Source organism: Caenorhabditis remanei, chromosome III (assembly GCF_010183535.1).
Source record: "Caenorhabditis remanei strain PX506 chromosome III, whole genome shotgun sequence".
Lineage (NCBI taxonomy): Eukaryota > Metazoa > Nematoda > Chromadorea > Rhabditida > Rhabditidae > Caenorhabditis > Caenorhabditis remanei.
The window spans coordinates 13,763,336-13,789,477 of record NC_071330.1 but is presented as its reverse complement, the minus strand read 5'-3'; the positions used below and the strand labels follow the sequence as shown (position 1 = coordinate 13,789,477).

The 26,142-nt window shown below is 36.8% G+C and overlaps 1 protein-coding gene across 1 annotated transcript; it reads left to right on the top strand.

Annotated features, from left to right (window-relative positions):
* Positions 1-208: 208 nt before the first annotated feature.
* GCK72_011244 (uncharacterized protein) lies at positions 209-13,112 on the top strand (the record flags this gene model as incomplete). Its single annotated transcript, XM_003099524.2, has 8 exons — positions 209-375; positions 1,659-1,869; positions 2,659-2,714; positions 4,004-4,346; positions 5,590-5,744; positions 8,632-8,749; positions 12,057-12,223; positions 13,037-13,112. The coding sequence occupies 8 exons, from the start codon at positions 209-211 to the stop codon at positions 13,110-13,112; spliced, it is 1,293 nt and encodes a 430-aa protein (XP_003099572.2).
* Between the last annotated feature and the right edge of the window lie 13,030 nt (positions 13,113-26,142).

Here is a 26,142-nt window from a genome sequence, read left to right as displayed (position 1 = left end):
TCAGCATTTATGACAAGTGCCTACGGTCAACAATGAGTGGTGCGCATTGTCCGCAAACACCAGATTTGACGACAATTTGCGTACCGGCCAACAATTTTTTCCGCGCCGCACACCTTAATTCTCACCGTTTTAAGCCAATTTTCGACGGATTTTCAGCGAATTTTTGGCGAAAAAAATCAGAAAAAAATCGATAATTAATTATTCAGCCATGCTATCGGTATTGGGTAGATCGACGCTCGGCTCATCGTCCCGACAGGCGGTTTTGGTGGTCAGCAGCCAAAACTTGAGCAGTGCGGTCACTACACCCGAAAATGCTCATCCAGAGCCACGTGTCAGCTCTCAGGGTGCTCAATTTAGAAAAGGAGCTGGTGGAAGGTGAGAAAATTCGAGAAAATTCGAGGAAAATCGAGAAAAATCCGAGAAAAAATTGAAAAGTGTGATTTTTGCCGTTTTTTCTCGATAAAATCTATAAAACTGATGTTAAAAACGTAAAAATCACACAAATTTAGGTCTGGAACTCGCAAAAACACTGAAAATTTATAATTTTTACCGAAAAATTAGATTTTCTTGATTTCAGTAAAAATTTATTTTTTCGATGGGAAACTGATTTTTGCCGTTTTTCTCGATAAAATCTATGAAATAGATGTCAAAAACGTTAGAATCACACGAATTCAGGTCTGGAACTCGAGGAAACCAATGATAATTTATAATTTTTGGCAAAAAACTGGATTTTTCTCAATTTTTCAGCGAAAAAAGTGATTTTTGGCGAAAAATCGCAAGTTTAGAGTTTCAAAATTACAACAGAATGCGAATTTCAGTGTAAAGTACTTGAAATTTCAAGGTTTTCCTTGTCAAATCGAAGAAAATCAGTCTGACCATGAAAATTGAGTTTTTGACCGTTTTTAACTCAAAAATTATGGTTTTTTGCACAGAAATAGCTTCTAAATATCTCAAAAACTATCACTGAGTGCTAAAAATTATAGAGATGTGCTGAAAATACGGGATTTTCTGTGTTAAGTTGACCTTACAGCTGAAAAATTTGTTTTCAGTCTATTTTCTCGGTGAAAATACGGAAATCATCAGCGAAATACGACCCAAAGCTAGATAATCGCTTTAATTTATTGAAAATTCTCGAATTTTTCTTAATTTTTGGACGGAAAAACGATTTCCAACCGTTTTCGATAGAATTTTTTCGAATTTTTTGAATTTTGTCGATCTTAACTGAAATTACACCAAATATCGCTACACAAAATAGGCGAAAAACGCTTAGGAGACAAGTTTTCTCAAAAATTTGGGATTCTAAGCCACTATTTTGCATTTTTAACGGTATTGAGCTCTCAGAAGCTGCTTTTTGACACCGGGGACTAGTTTTCCACGTATTCGGTTTTCTAGGCCACCACCTGGAAACGTCAAATCCTGATTTTGAGCTTAGGGGACTAGGTTTCCAGGTGGTGGCCTAGAAAACCGAATACGTGGAAAACTAGTCCCCGGTGTCAAAAAGCAGCTTCTGAGAGCTCAAAAATGGAACATTTTCTGGTTTTTACTGATTTTAGGCTGGAAAACCGATTTCCCATCGTTTTTTTTTGCGATTTTTATCGATTTTTCACCAAAAATCGCTCAAAAATTCATCAATGTTTTACAAAATTCATTTTTTGCAGAGCCTCATTCTCTGGCAACGTGGTGACCGTATTCGGAGCATCTGGATTCTTGGGTCTTCCAGTTGTGAACAAATTCGCCAAAAATGGATCGCAAATCATTATTCCTTACCGACAAGATCCATATTACATGAGAGAGCACAAAGTGCTCGGAGAGCTCGGACAAGTTCTCTATTTCCCATTCGAGTTGAAGGACGAGGAGAGCATTCGGAAGGTTTGTATTAATGAAAATGGCTGAAAATCGACAATTTTCAACCAAAAATTGACAATTTTCTGCCAAAAAACCGACTTTTTGAGGCGAAAAACTACTTATTTCAGCAGCCAAAAATCCTCGATTTTGAGCCAAAAAACGGCAGTTTTGAGGAAAAATCGACAATTTTCAGCCAAAAATGACAATTGTGAGCCGAAAATCAAGAATTTTGAGCCGAAAATCCTCTATTTTCAGCCAAAAATCCTTATTTTTGAGCCAAAAATACTCAATTTTCAACCAAAAACGACTTTTTTGAGGCGAAAATCCACGATTTTGAGCAAGAAAACTTCATTTTTAAGCCAAAAAACGACAGTTTTCAGCCAAAAAAGACAATTTTGAGCAAAAAAAGACGATTTTGAGCCAAAAATCCTCAATTTTCCACGATTTTGAGCAAGAAAACTTAATTTTATTTCAAAAATCGACAGTTTTCAGCCAAAAACGACGATTTTGAGCCAGAAATCGACAATTTTGACCCAAAAATCGACAATTTTGAGCCAAAAACGACGATTTCGACCCAAAAATCGACAATTTTGACCCGAAAATTCTCAATTTTGAGCCAAAAATCCTCAATTTTGAGCCGAAAATTGACTATTTTATGTCAAAAATCTCCAATTTTGAGCCAAAAACGACTTTTTTGATGCAAAAATCCTCAATTTTCAGCCAAAAATTCTCAATTTTCAGCCAAAAAACTACTTTTTGAGCCAAAAATCCGAAATTTTGTGGTTTTTTCCACTCAATTATCGATTATTTCAGGTGGTGAAGTACTCGAACGTCGTCGTCAACTTGATCGGAACCCGGGTTCCAACTGGGTAAGGACACAAAGGGAAATTGAAGAATAGCAGCTGAAAAAGCTCAAAAATCGTTTTGCAATGAAAAACAGTTTTTTCCGGGAAAAAAAACCATTTTCAGCCAAAAATGAAGCAAACAGAATTCCAGCTTCCCAATCATCGAAATTACCCAATTTTCTTAGTTTTCTACCGAAAATCCACGAATTAGAGACATTTTATACTCGAAAAGCTGGAAAAATACTGAAAAATCACTACCTGCAACCTTTTTCAACGAAAAAATTATGATTTTCTTGTCATTTTCAGTCAAACCGTTGGATTTCTGAAATTATGATCAATTTTCTGCTGAAATAATGATAAAGGGTGATTTTTGGCACGTATCTTCTGAAAATATGGACTTTGAAGTCGTTTTCAGCTGAAACTTGACAATTTTCAGTCAAAAACCTGTTCGCCGGGACATTTTCCCTAATTTTCAGCCAAAACGCCGATTAAATTATGATTTGCACATTCTTTTTAGCTCAAAGCGGTCTCGATTTTCAGTCAAAATCACTATACCTAACTCTATATCTAAATAGCCTAACTTTGATAAATATTTTAACCAAATCACTGACAAAATCAGCATTTTCACGCTATTTCAAGCTTAAACTGGCCCATTCTCAGCCAAAACCGCTATACCTAACTCTCAGGCTCAATTAAGGCCAATTTTTACAAAAATTCCGCTTAAATCATGATTTTTCTGTCATTTTCAGCTCAAAAACCAATAAACTCAACTTTTTCTTCAAATTTTGCCGAGCATTCATCGAAATCGCTGATGAAATCATGATTTTCTTGTAATTTTCAGTTCAAAACGGTCTGATTTTCAGTCAAAATTACTATAACTTACTCTAAGGCTCAATTTTAGGCGAATCTTTACCTAAAAAGTGTCATTTTCAGTCTGAACCATTCGATTTTCAGCCAAAATCACTATACCTAACTCTCAGGCTCAATTTTAGACGAATTTTTACCTAAAACGTTGAAAAATGACGATTTAATGCAGAAAAATTTAAATTCTGTGTTGTTTTCAGCCCGAGCCAATTGATTTCCAGCCAAAATCACTATACCTAACTCTATCTGTAAATTAGACCAGTTTAAGCCAAGTTACCTTTAAAAAATCATGATTTTTGCGTTATTTCCAGCTCAAATTGATATGGTTTTCAGTAAAATTGACTATACCTGAATCTCAGGTTCAATTTTAGACAAATTTTAACCTTAAAAGTGTAATTTTCAGTCTGAATCATTTGATTTCCAGCCAAAATCACTATAAACAATTCCAGAAACTACAACTATTACGACGTGCACGACACGGGAGCCCGGCGTCTCGCAAAGATCTGTAAAGAGATGGGAGTGGAGAAATTCGTTCATTTGTCGGCTCTCGGAGCAACAGTCGACCCGCCAAAAGGTCATTTCGTCGCGAAATCCGAATTTCTTCGCTCGAAAGCATTGGGAGAAATTGCGGTCCGCGAGGAGTTCCCCGACGCGACAATCATTCGTCCATCTGTGATTTATGGAGAATTGGATGGATTCATTCAATATTATGTGTCGAGATGGCGAAAAACACCACTCGATCACGTTTATTTGTATAAGAAGGGAGAGCAGACGTATAAAATGCCGATTTGGGTGAGGAAATTGGCTGAAAACACGCGAAAATTTGATAATTTTGAGTTAAAAACTGTTAAAAACAGGCTGAAAATCAAGAAAAACGGTTCAAAATCAACAAAATTTAATTTTTTGAAAAAATCTTGTCCGAGGGGACTACACGGTGCTTTTGTGTCAGAAAAACGGTAATTGTAGCGAAAAGCAGATAAAATGCAGTTTTTTGGTACTTTTTGTGACGAAAATTGGATTTTTCATCGATTTTTATCGTAAAATTGTTATTTTTCACATTTTTCAGCTCACAATTCGACGAAAAGTTGACAAAAACCACTTTTTCCATCAGGGACTAGTTTTCATTTGTGTGATTTCTAGGCCACGGAAATCAGGCGATTTTTCGGTTGAAACTGATATTTTAAAATGATTTTTGTATCAAAAACTGACAAAATCGATTAATAAACAATAAAAAATGATTAAAAATGTGATATTTCTCATCGGGGACTAGTTTTCCCCATGATCGGGGTTTCTAGGCCACGTTTGACTGAAAATTTCGCTTTTCGTGTTGAAAATTGCATTTTTCAGCTCAAATAGCTCAGAAATGCAATTTACAGCACCAAAAGTAGAGTTTCCAGTCAAACGTGGTCTAGAAACCGCGATCATGAGAGAAAACTAGTCCCCGATGAGAAATATGAAATTTTTAATCATTTTTATTGATTATTGATCGATTTTGTCAGTTTTTTAAATGTATACAGATCAGTTTAGACAGAAAATCGCCTGGTTTTCGTGGCCTAGGATCTCAAAAATGAGAAATTTAGTCCCTGGTTGAAAAAAGTGTTTTTCGTCAACTTTTCGTCGAATTTTGAGCTGAAAAATGTGAAAAACAGCAATTTTACGATAAAGATTAGTGAAAAATGCAATTTCCGTCACAAAAAGTACCAAAAAACTGATTTTAATCTGCTTTTCACGTTTCCCCTGACTCAAAATGAGCTTTGGTGGAAGAATTTCCGCGCGCGGCCGTGTAGTCCACTCGGACAAGATTTCTCATTTTTTCCAACAAATTCTCGTGTTTTTTCAATTTATATCTTTTAAAAAATAGAAAAACTTCTAGAATTCGTTGGTTTTTAAGATCAAAACGTCATTTTTAGTCGTAAAAATAGATTAGTCACGCATTTTACTGCTCAGAAAGCGAAAGTTTCAGAATTTTGAGTGAAAGAAATGAGTTTCTGAGCAAATTTCTTTCGTTTTTCAATCTGTAATTCTCTTGCTTCAGGTCGGTGACGTCGCCCAGGGAATCGATCGTGTCGTGAATGATCCAACTGCGAAGGGACACACCTACGAGTTCGTCGGTCCACACTGCTATCAACTGTCTGAACTCATCGATTTCATGTATAAAAAGGCGCATTGCCTCCCGGATTTTGGATTTAGGTTCGTTTTAATTGATGAAAATAAGGGGAAAATGAAAGAAAACGAGGAAATATTCAGTTTCTGAGCTGCTCAGAAGTTTTTGGAGCTTCCTAAAGGCTTCTGGAGCTTCTCAGTGAATTCTGGAGCTTCTCTGTGATTTCTGGAGCTTCTCAGTGAATTCTGGAACTTCTCAGTGAATTCTGGAGCTTCTCAGTGAATTCTGGAGCTTCTCAGTGAATTCTGAAGCTTCTTAGTGAATTCTGGAACTTCTCAGTGAATTCTGGAGCTTCTCAGTGAATTCTGGAGCTTCTCAGTGAATTCTGAAGCTTCTTAGTGAATTCTGGAACTTCTCAGTGAATTCTGAAGCTTCTCAGTGATTTCTGGAGCTTCTCAGTGAATTCTGGAGCTTCTCAAAGAATTCTGGAGCTTCTCAGTGAATTCTGAAGCTTCTCAAAGAATTCTGGAGCTTCTCAGTGAATTCTGGAGCTTCTCAATGGATTCTGAAGCTTCTCAATGGATTCTGAAGCTTCTTAGTGAATTCTGAAGCTTCTTAGTGAATTCTGAAGCTTCTCAATGGATTCTGGAGCTTCTCAATGGATTCTGAAGCTTCTCAATGGATTCTGAAGGTACTGGCTAGGAATTTGCAATTATAGTACCTTGAAGGTTCTATCTTCTAAAGCAGCTTCTCGGTTCGAGCGAGGGCATACAATTAATAAAAATTGAAGAATTAAGACATTTAGTGAGTTAAACGATCAGAAAAAATTTACCAATAAAAAGTGAAATTGCGAAAATGAGTGTAGTGCCATACTTTGAGTAGTCCATTCGTTTCCGGAATTTCGAAGGACCACTCTCTGGCACCAATTGTTTCTTCGCTAAAAGCTCCAAGAGCAAGGTATAACTCGTCCTCGTCTGTCAGATGATTGTAATAAATAATGTATTCATGGAAACGCAGCGGAGAAGTCAGAAAATTCTGAAAATGAAACAAAAAAACTAGATTAGGTAATGAGGGTCATTCTTACATTTTTAATGAGTAGAACTTCTTCTTTGGTAATTTTTGGAATAGTAATTGTCAGCTTCGATTTGTGTAGAAATATCTCAAGGGGAAGCGTGATATTGAAATCAATGATTCTCAATTCTCGAATACACTCCCAGTTGTTCAATTCCACTATTTCATTCAGTGTGAGCTGTTTGTTTTTCTTGTTATAATTTGTTGCCTTGAAATTTCTCAATTGTTTCATATCAATGCAACGAGCAATGCTCAAAAAGTGTGATTGTGGAGTGTTGACTGTAGCCGACATATCTCGTATATGAATCGGATAATCTCTTGACTTTAAAATGTTCTCAAGACAATCATAGACGTCGTTAGCCGTTGGTTTTAAACGACGGAACATGTGCATTCTCCTCAAATACTGCACAATATCGTCATCTGTCTCGAATAATTGTCGGCAACTACAAAATTTGAAGAGTAGTGAACTTGTCTTATACAGGCAGGTCTTCACTACAGCCTTGTCGAACTTAATTAAAGATAAACACGTGTCTCTCTTCTCCTCAGCGATGCCCCAATAATCTATTGGAGTTTTTTGATTTCTTAAGATCGCACCAATATCATTGGAAAATGCGTCCACGAAACTTTCGTTCACTAGAAATTCATTTGCATTGATGCGAGATGAGGCTATTATTTGCAAACAGCTTCTCCCGAGTCTTATATAATGGAATACGAGATAATTTCGTGACTCAGTCCGAAGTTCCACACTGATCACACCAGGAGAAATTTCAACTCCGATGCGAGTGATCCCGTAATCCAGCTTCATATCGTCAATGAAGTTTCGGAATGCGTGACACACTCTTCGCAATGTCAGACTGAAAAGAATGAGTTGATTAGAAAGAAGGGCCGCCGTCGCGTAACTTGCTTAACACGGAATATTATGAGCTGAAAAATATACCCAAATGTAGATCTCAGCGAGTTCTATGTCCCTGTGTCATTAATGAGACAGGGGCCGCGCTAGAATGAATTTTTTGGTCATTTTTGGGTTTTTGACACTTTCTCCCGGCCCGCGGCACATTAACGATTCGGCATCCGCCGTAGAGATGAGCGGAAGAGTTGGCGGAAGAAATCCGACCGACTTCTCTTTGCGATGGTAGCAAAAGTGTTAAATAGATGAAATTTGCAGCACAAATTTGTCTAGCGATTGGAAAAAACGGGATCCAGAAATACTAAAAACTAAAAGATTTACAGCCATTTTATTCCGCCAAATGGCCTCAGGGCGAAAGGCGGAATATACGCTTAAATGACTGTAAATCCCGTTTTTTCCAATCGCTAGACAAATTTCTGCTGTAAATTTCATCTATTGAACACTTTTGTTACCATCGCAAAAAGAAGTTATTCGGCCGATTTGAGGATTTCTTCCGCTCATCTCTGGACAGTGATCTGCTACGGGCGGATGCCGGATCGTTAATGTGCCGCGGGCCGGGAAAAAGTGGCAAAAACGCAAAAATGACCGAAAAAGTCATTCTAGCGCGGTCCCTGTCACATTAATAAATAGCAATCCGGCTTGTTTTATATCAGAAAGATAGAACTCGCCGAGATCTACATTTTGGTATATTTTTCAGATCATAATATTGAGTTTAAAGCGAGTTACGCTTCGTCTCGTTTTGCACTTATAAAACTCACGTCGACAATAAATCGATATCTTTCAAAATCTTTCTCATCACCAAATCTGGCATATTCATTATTGGCCCTTCTTTCATTGGGAGTTTGTCGTCGACGTTAGATAGAGGTTTAAACCATTTCAAGCAGAACATTTTTATTAAAAATGTCGAAAAATGAACATTTCGAAAATTCAATGTGACCTTTTATGGGAATCGCGTCTATCAGAGGTTACGCAGAAAAAAATTCTTGTTTTTACAGATACAAGCGTCACGGACTCCCTGATCCATATTTCATGGCTCTCACTCTCGCGACGGAGCTCTACGGAAAAGTGTTCAAATGCAAAGTTCCATTGAACAGAGAATGGATGGAGTACATTGTGAGAGAGGCATTTTTGAATCTTTGAAAAATCTTATAGGAAATGACTAAAATCAACATAACAGGCGTTAAAATAAGCAAATATCGGTTCCAGCGCTGCTCAGAACGGCTTAAAGTCGTCCAGTTTGAACATATTGCGTCGATCTGTGTGTCCGGATTTCCTCTCTTCCGAGATTCGCTTTTTTCACTTATTTTTTGACTGATTTTAGACAATTTTTCGCGGTCATTTTCAGTCCGATAATCGGACTCCGATTTAAATTGTAGCTTAAGAGGCGTTGTCTGTAAGATGAGGATTCCTCTTGGCACAGTTGCAAAAAGTTGTTTCAATCCGAACCCTTTTCACAGCATATGTACCCCTATGGTAGTGATTTACAAAAAATATGTCACCAGTCCTCTATGACGTCATCATAGGAAAATATGACCAATAATTTACTTTTCACCCAAAAATTCATAAAAATTTCAATTTTTCAAATAACTTTAGGAAACTTTGGCAACATGTTAGGAGTGATTTTGACTACCTCTACACAAATTTTCAGCCCCTCAGACACCCCAGAAACCGTTCAAGTTAATTCCATTTTCATGTTTTTCCAACTTTTCTCGAAAAATCCCTCTAGAAGTACTCAAATTTCAAATCGTATTCGTATTCTCCGCAAAAAGTTTTATTAGGTCCAGTAAAAATCATCAAAAAACCATTGCACCATTTTGAGATTTTTTGATTTTTTCAAAAATCACATAAGGGTCCCCCCTTATGAAAAAAAAATTTTCACGAAAAATTCAAAGAAAAAATTTGTTCCGAAAATAATCAGAATATTGAGAAAAGACTTAGAATAAACCAATTCCAAGATTATACATCTCAGAAATTGGTTTGAACCGATTTCGTTTTTTTCTTCATCGAAATTTTTTCCCATTTTTTGACGTTTTCATCAATATTTTGTACTGAAGTACACAAATTTCAAGTAATGTACTTGATACTCGCTACATTTAACAAATAATCAAAATAAGACAAATGAAAAACCATTGGACCATTTTGAGATATTTTCATTTATTTCGAAAATCACATAAGGGTCCCCCCCATGGAACAAAATTTTTATCGAAAAAATATTTAAACATTATTTTGATTTAAAAACGTTCAAAACTCTTTTACTAAACGTCTTGTAATATTGCATCAATGTTCTGAACGTTTTTGAATCAAAATAATGTCGCATTATTTTTTCGATAAAAAATTTTTTCCATGGGGGGGACCCTTATGTGATTTTCGAAATAAATAAAAATATCTCAAAATGGTCCAATGGTTTTTCATTTGTCTTATTTTGATTATTTGTTAAATTTAGCGAGTATCAAGTACATTACTTGAAATTTGTGTACTTCAGTACAAAATATTGATGAAAACGTCAAAAAATGGGAAAAAATTTCGATGAAGAAAAAAACGAAATCGGTTCAAACCAATTTCTGAGATGTATAATCTTGGAATTGGTTTATTCTAAGTCTTTTCTCAATATTCTGATTATTTTCGGAACAAATTTTTTCTTTGAATTTTTCGTGAAAATTTTTTTTTCATAAGGGGGGACCCTTATGTGATTTTTGAAAAAATCAAAAAATCTCAAAATGGTGCAATGGTTTTTTGATGATTTTAATTGGACCTAATAGAACTTTTTGCGGAGAATACGAATACGATTTGAAATTTGAGTACTTCTAGAGGGATTTTTCGAGAAAAGTTGGAAAAACATGAAAATGGAATTAACTTGAATGGTGTCTGGGGTGTCTGAGGGGCTGAAAATTTGTGTAGAGGTAGTCAAAATCACTCCTAACATGTTGCCAAAGTTTCCTAAAGTTATTTGAAAAATTGAAATTTTTATGAATTTTTGGGTGAAAAGTCGATTATTGGGCATATTTTCCTATGATGACGTCATAGAGGACTGGTGACATATTTTTTGTAAATCACTACCATAGGGGTACATATGCTGTAAAAAGAGTTCGGATTGAAACAACTTTTTGCAACTGTGCCAAGGCCCAACACAAACATTCTCACTCTTACAGATAGTGCCTCTTAAAAAGGCTGAAAAAAATCAAACATTTTATGAAAAATCGCGAAAAATGCTCCAAAATCATGAAATTGTAGTCAAAAACAGAAACTGAGGACATCCGAACACAAAGATCGACACAATTTAGTGGCTCCGGGACATTTCGCCACTAGACGTTTCGCCACCAGAAAATGGAGAGTTTCCAAAGCTGTATAGGGGAAAAACATACCACTAGTACGCTTTGATTTGGCTAATTAAAGTGATGTGCTTTTTTCCCTATAAAGCTTTGGAAATTCTCCATTTTCTGGTGGCGAAACGTCCCGGAGCCAATTCAGTCTGTCCGGATATTTGGGCATCCGGACACTTGGACACACAGATTTGAAATGTGGTTCAGAAAAATTTAGAGCTGCGTATACTGATCTGCTTAAAATCATTTTGACGCACTGTTCGGCTTGTTTGGGCGCTGCTTAGTCGTGTATTGTATATTTGTGCTGATCAGGTAGTTGTTACCTCTTTCAGAACAATAGTTGCGTTGCTACTGTCGAAAAAATAAAGTTTCAACAAGGATTTTCAAAAAAAAAATTCGCGCGCGGCGCTGAAACGCGCAAGCGCATAAAGTTCTGGGCGGAGCTTAAACTGCAAGCTTAATTAAGCGGCGCGGTTCTAATTCCAGTTTGTTTTTTTCCAAATTAAGAACCGCGCCGCTTGCAGTTTAAGCTCCGCCCAGAACTTTATGCGCTTGCGCGAATTTTTTTTTTGAAAATCCTTGTCGAAACTTTATTTTTTCGACAGTATTATAGAACATTTCGGCGCTGCTTTGCAACTTTTTACCATACTTGTCAAATGAGGCCGGGCATAAAAAGCTTGGGCACGGGCCTTTTTTTCATCGAAAATGTCACCATTTTTGATGATTTTTCAGAATTTCTTCTAATTCTGAATGATGGGCAAAAATTTGACTTTTTCGCGAAAAAAATCGGAAAAGTTTGAATTTTGAACTTGGCTCCGCGACATTTCGCAACTACGACGTTTCGCAACCATTCAACTAGCAATAGTTTAGCCTAGTTTTGTCTAAAAATGGGTCAGATATCTTTTTCTTCTATTTACTGTTTTTAAATATGTTCCCAGACCCTTCGGTTTCAACATTTTCAACTGACCTAAATATGCAAATGCGGTGTGGTTGCGAAATGTCGCAGTTGCGAATTGACGCGGAGCCTTGAACTTTGGCACCAATATATCCGGGCCTTGACAAGTATGGCATTGAACCCAATTTTCTCCCCAATTCTTCAGGAAGTCCAAAACGACGTGTTGACCGGCGAACGAACTCTCGCCGATCTCGGAGTCCGCCGATTGACGGAATTCGAGTTGGCCGGTGGACAACAGGCATTCTATCGATCATTCAATCGATATTTCGAAGAACAATATGGAGAACTTCCGGCTCCATCACTTCCACTCAGGTAGGTCAGATTTTTTTTGAGGGAAAAATGAAAAAAAGTTGCTAAAAACGCTAATTTTTCGCATTTTTCGAAAATTTTAGCTTTTTTCTGTGAATTCTCAACGGTCAATTTTGTGAAATTTTCAGCGAAATCTGAGCAGTTTGAGTCATATTAGTGGTTTTCAGCTAAAACAGACTCCAAAAATGTTGAAAAATTGCATTTACAGCAGTTTTCCGTTCAAATTTGGATTAAAATGATGGAAAATTGAGTTTTTGAGCTAAAAATGGTCGATTTTGAACAATTTTAGCTTAGACTGATTTTCAGCCATTTTCAGTCATTTCAGAGTAATTTCCCGCCAAAATCCAAAAAAGATTTTCAGGAAAATTTTCAGTCAATTTTCGCGTTGTTTGGCTGATTTTGATAACAATTTTCATTCAAAACCGATTTCTTCAGTGATTTTCAGTCGAAAATCAGTGAAACCATTAGAAAAAGTTATTTTAAGCTAAAATTTCAGTAAACTTGAGTATTTTTAAGCCAAATTTCATCAAATTTGACCATTTTTAACCAAAATTCGAGTAAATTTGATCCATTTTAAGCCAAATTTTTCAGGGAATTTGAGCCATTTTAAGCCAAGTTTTCTGTAAATTCCACCCATTTCAATCGAAATTATGAGTAAATTTGCGTCATTTTTAGTCGAAATTTCAGTAAATTTGACCCATTTTAGTCAACATTTCATTAAATTTGACTCATTTTAATCCAAATTTTCAGTAAATTTAGCCCATTTTTAGCCAAATTTTAAGCCAAATTTTCAGCCATAAATCTCCAATTTTCCAGATCACCACCACTCACCAAGAAGAACGTCGGAAGTGGAATCAAGTCGGAGACGAGCAAAACTGTCGCATTCAACTAATTTCTATTCGTCGATTTTCGTGTTTCTTTCAATTGTAATTCCCCCCAATTTATTTTCGTTTTGTAGTTTAAATAGAGCGATTTTTATTGAGAAAAAAACGGATTTTCTTTTTCTTTCTAAAAATATTTCAAAAAATGTTTGTATGACAAATTATTATGCGAAAAATCCTATTTTTGCGGCGTAAATTAAAAAATAAGGCGATTTTAGACCACGCCCCATTTTATATTCTAAGTTGCAATTTTTTGTTTTTTTAATGGTTTTTTACTCGATTTTGCTCGATTTTTGGACTGACTAGTGAACCGACAAACCGCTGGACATCCGGACACCTGGAGAGACATCCGGACATTATGAAGTACGAACATCCGGACAAACGGAATGACAGAGGACTGAAGACTGGACATCCGGATTCACAGATACAGATGAAGTTTCGGGGAGATGGACATCGGGACCAAAGGGAATTCGAAAACGGGTTTTAGGGTTATTCATGACATGTATAACTCTATTTTTATACATATTTTTTCGTTATTCACGGTGTAAAAAAATACATTTTTCGCCGTTCGTGAATAAGGATAATTATGTATTAGAATACACTTTTACATGTCATGAATAACTTCATTAGAGTAGATTTAGACCACCACGCCCGCTTTTTTTTCATCTAAATTGCAATTTCTTGCCATTCCGTTGGGCTTAAATGACTATAAATCGTTCAGTTTTTAATATTTTTGGGTCTCGTTTTTTCCAATCGATAGACAAATTTATTTTGCAAATTTTATCTATTGAGCTCTTTTTGCTACCGTCCCAAAGAAAAGCTACTCCGCCAACTCTTCCGCTCATCCAGCTCCAGCTGTCTATCGGTTCAGTCCGGATGTCCGAATGTCTTGATATCCATTTGTCAGTCCAAAAATCCAGTAAAAACCCAACAAAAACCAATGGAATGGCAAAAAATTGCAATTTAGATGAAAAAAAAGCGGGCGTGGTGGTCTAGATCTACTCTAATGGAGTTATTCATGACATGTAAAAGTGTATTTTAATACATATTTATCCTTATTCACGAACGGCGAAAAATGTATTTTTTTACATCGTGAATAAGGAAAAAAATGTATAAAAATAGACTGTCATGAATAACCCTAAAAACCGCTTTCGAATTCCCTTTGGTCCCGATGTTTTTTCCAATCGATAGACAAATTAGTGCTGCAAATTTCATCTATTAAAGGAGGACTGAGGTCTTTTTTTTCAGATTCTGATACTTCAGAAAATTCTGAGCAACTTTCATCATTGGAGCATATGCTAAAAATCGCTCTAAACGCCATAAATTCACGTTTTCCCGGCTGAAAAGGAGCCTAGATGGAAGAGTTTTTCCACCGTGTAGTCCTCTCGGACAAAATTATTTCTTTTAATTTCTCGATTTTTCGTTTTCTCGCTTTTTTCAACAAAATTTCGTGTTTTTTTCAATTTATATCGTGAAAAAAGAAGAAAAAAACACGAACATTTGTTGAAAAAAGCAAGAAAACGAAAAATCGAGAAATAAAAAGTAATAATTTTGTCCGAGAGGACTACACGGGGACAAAAATTCGAGTGTGAAAACTCTTCCACCTAGGCTCTTTTTGAGCCGGGAAAACGTGAATTTAGGGTGTTTAGAGCGATTTTTAGCATATGCTCCAATGATGAAAGTTGCTCAGAATTTTCTGAAGTATCAGAATCTAAAATAAAAAATATGACTTCAGTCCTCCTTTAAACACTTTTTGCTACCGTCCCAAAGAAAAGCTACTCCGCCAACTCTTCCTCTCATCTCTGATACTCTAGTTTCAGAATTCCAAAAAAAAAAAATTTTTTTTTCAAAAGGGATATCTAGGAATCTGGAGACACACACATCCAGACACACAGACAGACGGGAAGGATTACACCTGCACTTTTTTTTTTTTTAAAGCTGATTATTTCGGAATTTTTTCCAAAATGTTACATGTTTCAACATTTTGAATCACAAAACTTTGGAATTTTCGAAAGTTTCCGATTTCCGAGAAATGTGTTCGCAAAATCTTTGGTCCCGAAATTTTCGTGATGATACAAAAATAATTGGTGCGAAATCGAAAGAAATTTTAAAAAAAGCATAAAAGTGCAAAAAAAAACGACAAAAACTAGAGTATATCACGATGAAAAGGACAAAAAAAGTACAAGTAACATTTTGAAAAAAAATTCCGAAATAATCAGCTTTTTTCAACAAAAAAAAAGTGCAGGTGTAATCCTTCCCATCTGTCTGTGTGTCTGGATGTGTGTGTCTCCAGATTCCCAGATATCCCGCTGTCTGCCTGTCTCTAAAACTTGGCTCCGATTATTTTTCATGGAAAGTTAGAAATGTTTTGAGTATTTCAAGCTAAAAATCACAAAAATCGGTAGAAAATTCGAAAAGTTACAGATTTTCGAAAAATAACGAAAATCATATTTCGACATTTTCTACCGTATCTCCTCGGGTTTTTGTTTGAATGATCTGAAATTAAGCTTTTCAGAATCAGCGCGTCAAGACGGTTCAGCAAAGTATAATCAAGCCCATACTCCGCGTCATTTTGAAATTCGGACTACTGTATGCGCCTTTAAACTGCACCCGATTTCGCGTCGAGACCCAATTTGCATCAAACCTAATCATGATTATACTTTTCTGAACTGTCTCGACGTGTTGAATCTGAAAATCTTTTCAATTTTTCTGCGAAACAACATTTATTAATCCAAATATCCAAATATCCAATTTCCCCCTTCTAATACATACTATTCTTTTTTCACCCAAAAATCACGATTTTTCGAAAACTTTTGGTTCTGGCCGAGTGGTTAAGGTATCGATGCTTACAGCTCAAAAGGTCGGGGGTTCGATCCCCGTGGTGGTCAAAACTTTAGGAATCTTTTTTTGCATGTTTTTTTCGGGTTCTACATGTTAAATAACCTATAAATATGGAGTTTTTGAGTTTTTACACCCAAAAATCACGATTTTTCGAAAAATTTCGGTTCTGGCCGAGTGGTTAAGGAGACACTGCTTATCGCTCAAAAGGTCGGGGGTTCGATCCCCGTGGTGGTCAAAACTTTAGGAATCTTTTTTTGCGTGTTTTTTTCGGGTTCTACGTGTTAAATAACCTATAATCCTGAAGTTTTTGAGTTTTTACACCCAAAATTCACGATTTTTAGCCTCCCCCATCTCAACATTTTTCGAGGGGTCACTCCCCGAAACCCAATTTTCTTCATCCAGACACGACATTTAATCCAAAATCCAAATATCCAATTTCCCCCCACCCCGTTACCTTGTAATATCATTACCTTTTCCTTCTTCTTCTTAGAAACCGCGAGCACTTTTGAAGAAATTGAGAGAGCCGAAGCGGAGAGAGGGGGGGACATAGTGATTAGTAGCCGGCCGGCCGGCTGGAGCACTCTATGTGCTCCGCGCGGAGCCTCTATATCATCGAGTGAAATAGAGCCGCCCCGTCCCGTCTCCTTGACAACTCACACGGCTCTTTTTTCTTTTTTTTTTGGTTCTCGACGGCTTAGCGGCGGAGCAGTAGTACAACTTTATTCTCCTCCCCCCTTTCGGCTTCGTGTCTTCTGAATTCTGAATTTTGGATTCTGAAGACGTTGACGTCTCCAGAATCCCTGAATTTTCCGGTAGATGCTTCGTAGATACAACTCACGGAATTTGGAGACGTTCTTGCTGAAAACTCGGAAAACCACGATTGGAAGTGATGATGGTTGTGATATCGTTTTAAAGGTCAGCTTTTTGTCGAAATGAAAAAAAAGCAAAAAATTTGGAATCAGGAGGTTGAGAGCTTTCAGAAAAGTATAATCATGCTTGTATTTTGAAAATTTTGAAAATTTTGAAAAATCTTAATTTTTCCAAAATTTCAGATTCCACTCTAACTTTGTGCTGTAACTAGCTTAAATTTGTTTGAAACTCAAAATTTTCACATTTTTGAATTTTGTGCGTAATCTGGAAAAAAAACTGGAAAAAACGAAACATATGAGCGATTTTGGGCGATTTCAAACGATTTTGGGAATGGTGGTCTAGTAAACTCTAAAACTCGACCCCCCCAACTATTTTTCAAGGAAAATTAAACATTTTCTGAGTATTTCAAGCTAAAAATCACAAAAATCGGTTGAAAACTCGAAAAGTTACGGATTTTCGAAAAAATACGAAAATCACATTTTGATATTTTCTACCGTAACTCAGCGAGTTTTTGTTGAAATGATCTGAAATTTAGTTTTTCAGAATCAGCACGTCGAGACGGTTCAGAAAAGTATAATCATGCCCGTACTCAGATAATTTTGAAGTCCGGACTACTGTATGCGCCTTTAAGCAGCACACGATTTCGTGTCGAGACCCAATTTGCATCAAACCTAGTCATGATTATACTTTTTCGAACCGTCACGACCTGCTGAATCTAATAATATACATTTCATATCATATAAGCAAAAACTTGCTGAGATACTGCAGAAAATGTCGAAATGTGAATTTTCGAAATTTTTCGAAAATCTGTAACTTTTTCAGTTTTCAACCGATTTTTGTGATTTTCAGTTTGAAATACTTAAAATATTCTTAATTTTTCATGAAAAATGTTTCTGTGCATCAGGTAACCGAGTTTCAGAGTTTTCTAGGCCACCATGTCCACCATTTCGAATTATTCAAACTTATCAAAATTTTCTATGTAGGGCATTATTATACTTTTCTGAACCGTCTCGACGTGCTCAATTCAAATTTTTTACTTTTTAGAAAATTTCAGAAAGCTTGGATCAGCGAAATGACCAAAAATTCAATTTCAGGGAAAAGGAGTCGATGGAGTGCACGTCTCGATTGAGTCCAATTCCAATGGATATTTTCTCAAGGAACATTCACTAGCAGGAATTACGAGAGTCAATGATAGACCATTTGTTGGACAAGTTGGTGATGGATTGCGTCAAAAAAAAAATTCGAAAAAATTTTTTTTTGAATTTTTTTTCGAAAATTTTCATTTTTTCCGCCATTTTCAGATACAAATCCATAGTGGTGACAAGATACAAATCGGTGCGTGTCCCCTCGTTTTCGACGAGGAATGGTTGATTGGCACTCGGCCAAATTCTGCCAAAGTAATGGCTAAGGCAATTGGTGGGATACCGAAGAAGGAGGAACCAATGAGCAGCATGTTGCCGATGATTACTGGGGTATGAACTATTTTTTATGGAAAATTAGGAATGTTCTGAGTATTTTAAGCTAAAAATCACAAAAATCGGTTGAAAACTCGAAAAGTTACAAATTTTCGAAATATTACGAAAATCGCATTTTGACATTTTCTACCGTAACTCTGCGAGTTTTTGTTGAAATGATTTGAAATTTAGATTTTCAGATTCAACACGTCGAGACGGTTCAGAAAAGTATAAACACGCCTATATTTGGTGCAAATGAGGGTCCCACCACGAAAACTACAGTAGCCCTACCCAGCATACTGTAGTTTTCGTGGTGAGACCCAATCTGTCCAAATATGTTCATGATTATACTTTGCTGAACCGTCTTGACGAGCTGAATCTGAATATGATGTTCGTTTTCTCAGTATATCACAAACTTTCGATTTTGAAAAAATTTACATTTTTTAGAAAAAAATCCACCCGCTGACTCCGCAACAAAGTCTTTCCGACTCTTCGGTCAAGAAACGGACAGTATACTCAAGATTCGGCGGTCCACCACCACCTCAATCTGGAAATCAATCACTGCGATCGTCTGCGTCTTCCACTGAATCACAACATCGTAGTACAGCATTCTATACAAATAACAGGTCGACTGGAGTCGCATTGCTGCAAAAAGTTGTCAAATTACAGGAGGAATTGATATCCAGAGATGCTATGGTGAGTAATTTGGTGAAAAAAGGGGAAAATGAGTGTTGGCGCGTTTTTGGTGAGTTGGCGCGTTTTTGGTGAGCTGGCGCGTTTTCGGTGCAACGTGAAAAATTAGTTGGTTGGAGTGTTTCTGGACTTCCACAACCTATTTCAAGTATTTTTTTACGTTTTTTTGTCAGTTTACGTATTTTTGGTGAGCTGACGCATTTCCGGATCCTCTGTCCCCCAAAATATTTCCATTTTTTAGATCCGCCAACTTCACGGCGAAGTCACCGGCCTCAAATCCGCGGCCCCCTTCTCCTATCACCCAACAACACTCCCACCGTCTTTCCTCCCCCCATTTCACCATACTCCCTATCAAGCTCCGCCCCTTCAAGCTCCGCCCCCTAGCAACCGATCGAACAGTTCCCAACAACTGCAAAAGACTGCAAAATCGTTTGAACTAGCCGCGTATCGAGCGTTCGTCGGTGCCATCACTTCACAACTTCGACAATTCAATGACCGGGTGTTAAGACACCCCCAGAGGGACAGTGCCGAGCTGTTTAATTCTATGTGTCGAGCCGTGGATTTGCCATTGGAAAGTCGGATTAAGGTATCAAAAAAACTGGAAAAAATTTGAGTGGTTTTGAAGGATTTTAGACGATTTTAGACATGGTGGCCTAGAAAACAGTGAAACTCGGCCAGAAACATTTTTTCATTAAAAATTAGAAATTTCACCACGAAAACTAAAGAGTAGGAGTACTGTAGTTTTCGCGTCGAGACCCAACTTGCTTCAAACCTAGGCATGATTATACTTTTCTGAAGCGTCTTGACGAGCTGATTCTGAAAATGCTATCCGTTTTCTTGAAAAAGCACAAACTTTCCAATTTTCACCCTAATTTTTAATTTTCCAGGATATCATAAAATTCTGTGAAGCGGATCTAATTGACAAAGACTTTGAGGATGGTGATGAGCTGATGAATAAATTGGAACATTTCATCCGTGAGAGTCGTCGAGACAAAATTCTGGAACTCATACACGAGCTGGAAGTCCTGATGCCTCTGATCAGGGATGCTGCATCGAATGCCCGGGAAAATATCAAAGTGTGCAACGTTTTCACTCAGTGGAGTCGGGAATTTGGGGTGAGTTGGATATGAGAGTACTGTAACGGAATAGAGCTTGTTAAAAGCTTTCAGAAAAGTATATATAAAAATTAAGAATGTTCTGAGTAATTCAAGCTAAAAATCAGAAAAATCGGTCGAAAACTCAAAAAATTACAGATTTTCGAAAATTTTCGAAAATGTAAGATTTTTCAATTTGTTGTAACTCGATCAGATTTTGCCCAAACTGAGAAATTGTTGTATTTATAGATGTTGCTTGTTCCAAGCTTTTAGAAAAGTCTAATCATGACTAGGTTTGAAGCAAGTTAGGTCCCACAACGAAAATCCGACGTTTGGGTTACTGTAGTTTTCGTGGTGGGACCAAACTTGAATCATGCCTAGTCATGATTATACTTTTATGAAAGCTGAAAACGCGCTAAATCTGAAAATATTATTTTTATAAAGATTATATCAAAACTGACAAAGTTACTGAACATTTAAAATTTTAGGATTTCGAAAAACTTAAAAATTTTCGCAGATTTTTCAGATTTTTTGAAAATATGAGCTTTTTTGACGGATAAACAAAAATTTGTATTCAGTGTGTTGAGAGCTTTTGAAAAAGTGTAACCACGCCTATATTCGGTGAAAATCGGATCCCGCTACGAAGACTACAGTAACCAAAAATGTAGTTTATGCTAAATCTGAAAATCTAAATTTCAGATAATCTAAACAAAAACTCGTTGAGTTACGGTAGAAAATGTCTAAATGTGATTTTTCGTAATGTTTCGAAAATCTCTAAATTTTCGAGTTTTTAACTGATCTCGCTGATTTTTAGCTTAAAATACTTAAAACATTCCTAATTTTCTATGGAAAATGTTTCTGACCGAGTTCCAGAAATTTCTAGACCATCATTTCGAATTTTTCAATTTTTTCAATTTTTCAGGACATCATCCGCAAGAAACATATCACCGCCACCATCCTATTTCAAGCAATCGATGACTTGATGACCCAGTTTTCAGAGGCTCATGTAAGTGAAAGTTTTTGATCTACATAAAAAAATCAATAAATATTTCTTCCAGATGAGCCGTCACTGGCTCCCACCAAGCATCACGCCAATCCTCCGTCTCGCTGCTCTCGAATTAGACAAACGTGACGGTAACGTGACGCCGTCGATGTCACCGAGACCACCGCCCATTCTCGATCGGAAAAAAAGTATCGATATGACACTGGACACTTGTATTTCACAAGTGGAGACAATCATTCATGAAATGGATTATCACGTTGTTAGACTCTATAATAAGGCCAAGGATTATAGTGTAAGTCGGGGATATTTTTAATAGAAAATTCGTACGATTCCACGCTTTTTGAGCTAGAAATCATCAAAATCGGTTGAAAACTCTAAAAGTTACAGATTTTCGAAAACTTTCGAAAATTCCAAATTTACAATTTCTATTATAACTCTCTTTGTTTCAATCCAAACGTTTTCAAACTTGAATTTTCAAATTAAGCGTGATTTTGGCTTTCAGAAAAGTATAATCACGCTCCTTTTCGGTAAAAGTGGGGTCCCGCCACGAAACGTACATTTTGGATTAATGTAGTTTTCGTGGTGGGACCCAACTTGCTTCAAACCTAGACATGATTATACTTTTCTGAACCGTCTTGATGAGTTGATTCTGAGTATGCATATAATAGCAAATTTAAGCTAAACACCTAAAAGTTAAAGCAGTTTTTCTAAAATCAGACATTCGAAAATTTTCGAAATTCTGTAACTTTTCAAGTTTAACACTGTTTTGAATGAAAACTTACAAATTTTATAAGTTTTTCAATAAAAATAATGCAGACACATTACCTTTCAAAACAATAATCTTAGTTTAAATACGCATAGCCATAGTCTCCTTTCAAAGTAGATCAGTTCTGCTCAAAATCACCATAACTTGTCTAGTTTTGACGTAACCGCTTTGAAACTAACATTTCTGAATTCACCACGTCAATCGCTTTCAGAAAAGTATAAACACGCCCACGTTCGGTAAAAGTTGGGTCCCGCAACGAAAACTACAGTAACCCAAAATGTAGTTTTCGTTGTGGGACCCTATTTGCACCAAATATATGCTTGTTTATATTTTTCTTAACCGTCTCAATAAACTGAATCTGAAAATCTAGATTTCAGACCATTTGAACAAAAACTAGCTGAGTTACGGTAGGAAATGTCGAAATGTGATTTTTCGAAAATTTTCGAAAATCTGTAACTTTTCGGGTTTTCAACCGATTTTTGGGATTTTTAACTTAAAAAACTCAGCACATTCTTAACTCTTCATGAAAAATAAAATATGCATCAGGTGGCCGAGTTTCAGAGTTTTCTAGGCCACCATTCCTAAAATCGCCTGAAATCGCTCAAAATCATTCAAATGTTTCGTTTTTTCTAGTTTTTTTCCAGATTTCGCTCAAAAGTTAAAAAAATTTTGCACTTCAAGGCAAATCTGAGCGAGTTACAGTAGTTTGAGTGGAAACTGAAATGTTTAGTTTTTTGAATTTTGTTTTTGAAAAAAATTTTTAAAAAAAAGTTTTTTTTGATTTTAAGCTCAAAATATTCCAGACATTCCAACCACTCGACCTGGATACCGTAACCCGTGTTTCGAAAATCGTGGAATCCATGAAATCGTCAGTTGAGCTGCTCGGCGAGCACTCTTTCAAAGAGGACCGTCCGAATTCGGTGCTTTTTTTCGAAATTACGAATGAAGACATCAAAAATTCCATCCGGAAATCCGATGGGGACGGCTCGTCGGGCTCGTTGAGCTCATCGAAAAAAGTTTCGGTGGCGCCGAAAATTCCAGACGTTTTTAGTGAAGATGAGGAGATTTTGGAGGAGAGAAAAGAGGTGGAAACGGAGATTCAGAAAATTATTGAAAAAATTGAAGAGAAAATTGGAGAGGGAGAGGAGGCGGAGCCAACAGGCAGTCATGGAAGGATCAGTGTGGATGCTAGTGTTTTGAAAGTAGGTTTAGATATTAATTTTTTTGCCAAAAAATCAAAAAATTCATTTAATTTTCAATTTTTTGAGCTAAAGATCAACAAAATCGGTTGAAAACTTGCTGAGATATGAGTTTTCAAACATTTTGAGAAATTTTAGGAATGGTGGCCTAGAAAACTCTGAAACTCGGCCACCTGATGTATTTTTCATTTTTCATGAAGAGTTAAGAATGTGCTAAGTATTTTAAGCTAAAAATCTCAAAAATCGGTAAAAAACTCGAAAAGCTACAGATTTTCGAAATATTACGAAAATTAAATTTTGACATTTTCTATCGTAATTCTGCGAGTTTTTGTTTAATTGATCTGAAATTTCTATTTTCTAATTCAGCACATTGAGACGGTTCAAAAAAGTATAATAATGTTTATATTCGGTGCAAGTTGGGTCCCACCACGAAAACTACAGTAATCCAAGTAGGGGTATACTGTAGTTTTCGTGGTGGGACCCAACGTTGTTCCAAACCTAGGCATGATTATACTTTTTTGAAGCCTCTTAACTTGCTGATTCCGAAAAACTTAATTTCACAAAAATCGGATCACATTTAACCGAGTTACGGTAGTTTTACCAGATCCTGACCCAAAAATCAAAAATTTCAGAATATTGTCATGATTATACTTTTCTGAAAGCTCTTTTTATGCTGATTCTGAAAATCATAAAATAACAGAGTTTTGACTAGAACTGAAGGAGATATGTGAGGTTAAAGTGAAATCTTGAATTTCGAAAATTTTCGAAAATCTGTAACTTCTCAAATTTCCAACCGATTTCTATGATTTTGCGCTCAAAAAATAGGGAATTTTATTTAGATTGTAGAAAAAATATAACTTTGCTATTTCAGAAGCTCATTCAAGAATCTCAACGTCTTCTAGTCTCATACGACTTTGAAAAATCCGAGAGTCGTCGGAAGCGCTCCGTTCCACCGACGATCACGGTGGAGGATATTCTAAATTCAGAAGACGTAAAAATTCAGGAGGTGGTGCCAGTGGAAGCAGAAGTGATGCCTTCTGAAGAGACTTCTGGAGAGACTTCTGAAGACGTCGTCACTCCAGAATCCCAAAGTTTTGAAATTCCTGCAGAATCTCCGATTTGCTCAAAACCTGCTCAGCCCCCACTAGCTTATGAGCTCCCAGATTTCGAGGTGACTGCTCCAAGTGCTCCGCCACCAGAAGACGTTCCTCATCTGAATCTGGAGACGTCAGAGGAGGATCCGACGACTCCAGAAGTCGTCACGCCAAGGGATTCTGAAGAATCCGCTCCAGAATCCGCTCCAGAATCCAGAAGCCGTCCAGCGACTCCAGAATACCCGACGCCCAAAAATATCGCGTCTGGCGCCGACTTGCCGTTCACTTTAATCATGCCGGAGCAACCCGGAAATCCAGAACAATCGGCGGCGTCGTCACCGGATTTGATTCCAGATGCAGATGACGTGGAGTCACTGAATTCAAATTCAGATGATCAGGAGGATTCTGAAGAATCTGAAGACGTCGAGCCTGAGGAATCTGAAGGCATCGATGACGTCAGTGAAAGCGAAGACGACAAAACTACAGTACTCTACATACCGTCGGCGGCGACACCTCAAGAATTGACTCCTCAGGATTCGCTGCATTCTGAATCCTTAGATGACGTCAAGGATTCAGAAGTCGTCGTTCAGGATTCAGAAGTCCCCGCCAGCGAGAACTCGGAGAAAGTTCCAGAAGCCCCTGAAAACGTTGTTGAAAATGTTCCAGAACCCATTGGAAACGGAGATGTGATTCATGAGATTCACCGAGCCGACGACCCGATATCGAGTCATCTGAAGTCTCATATGAACACGGCAAATGGTAAACCCCATATCACTTATCAGGTTAGATAGACATTTTTTTGTAGATTGCACGCATGATTTCCTATTTTTTGAGCCGAAAATCAGCAAAATCGGTTGGAAACTCGAAAAGTTACAGATTTTCGAAAAAATTCGAAAATGTCAATAAATCGTAACTCATTCAGATTTTGTACAAACTAGAAAATTTTATTATTTTTGGAATCTTCGGGCTGAGAGCTTTCAGAAAAGTATATACAAGCCCGTATTTGGTAATGGTTGGGTCCCGCGACGAAAACTACAGTATACCCCTACTTGGATTACTGTAGTTTTCGTGGTGGGACGCAATCTGCTCGAAAATGAGCGTGTTTATGCTTTTCTGAACCGTCTTGATGAGCTGAATCTGAAAATATAAATTTCAGATAATTTAAACAAAAACTCGCTAAGTTACGGTAGAAAATGTCAAAATGCAATTTTCGAATTTTTCGAAAACCTGTATTTTTTCAAGTTTTCAACCGATTATTGCATGATTTGATATTTTTTGAGCGGAAAATCAGCAAAATTAGTTGGAAACTCAAAAAGTTACGGATTTTCGAAAAATTTCGAAAATGTCATCAGATTTTGTCTAAACGAGAAAATTTTTACATTTTCGCAATCCCTGTGTAGAGAGCTTTCAGAAAAGTATAATCATGTCTTGGTTTGCTTCCAGTTGGGTCCCACCACGAAAACTAAATAACCCTGGAGTGGATTACTGTAGTTTTCGCGGTGGGACCCAACTCCAAGCAAACCTAGGCTTGATTATACTTTTCTGAAAGCTCTCGTCACGCTGATTCCGTATATAGACCTTTCTAAAAGTTTGAATAAAAATTCAGAAAGTTATGATGTTTTGAATTAAAAAATTTTTTGTGTTTTTTACACTTTCTAACCGTTTTGGCTGATTTTCTGTGCTCAATACTAACACCCACCCTTTCCCTTCTTTTCTTTCAGACACCGGAAACTTGGAAAACTATTTTTTTCAGTATCCCATCCGTCGATACTACTCCCCGCCAATGAAACGGCGCTCGAAAAGTGAGGATCAGAAGATTCGGGAGACGTTGAAGAGTCGGCCACCGTTCGTTTTGTATTGATTGTTTTATAGGATCACTATTCTATTTTTTAAAATAATTTTTGTGATATTTTCGGAATTTTCAATAACCATGCAGTAATAATTTCTTTTTTTGTCAGAGCAATAAATTTAGTAATTTGTACACAAGAAAACTGGTAAAAATCAATCTTTTCTGAAAACAAAACACA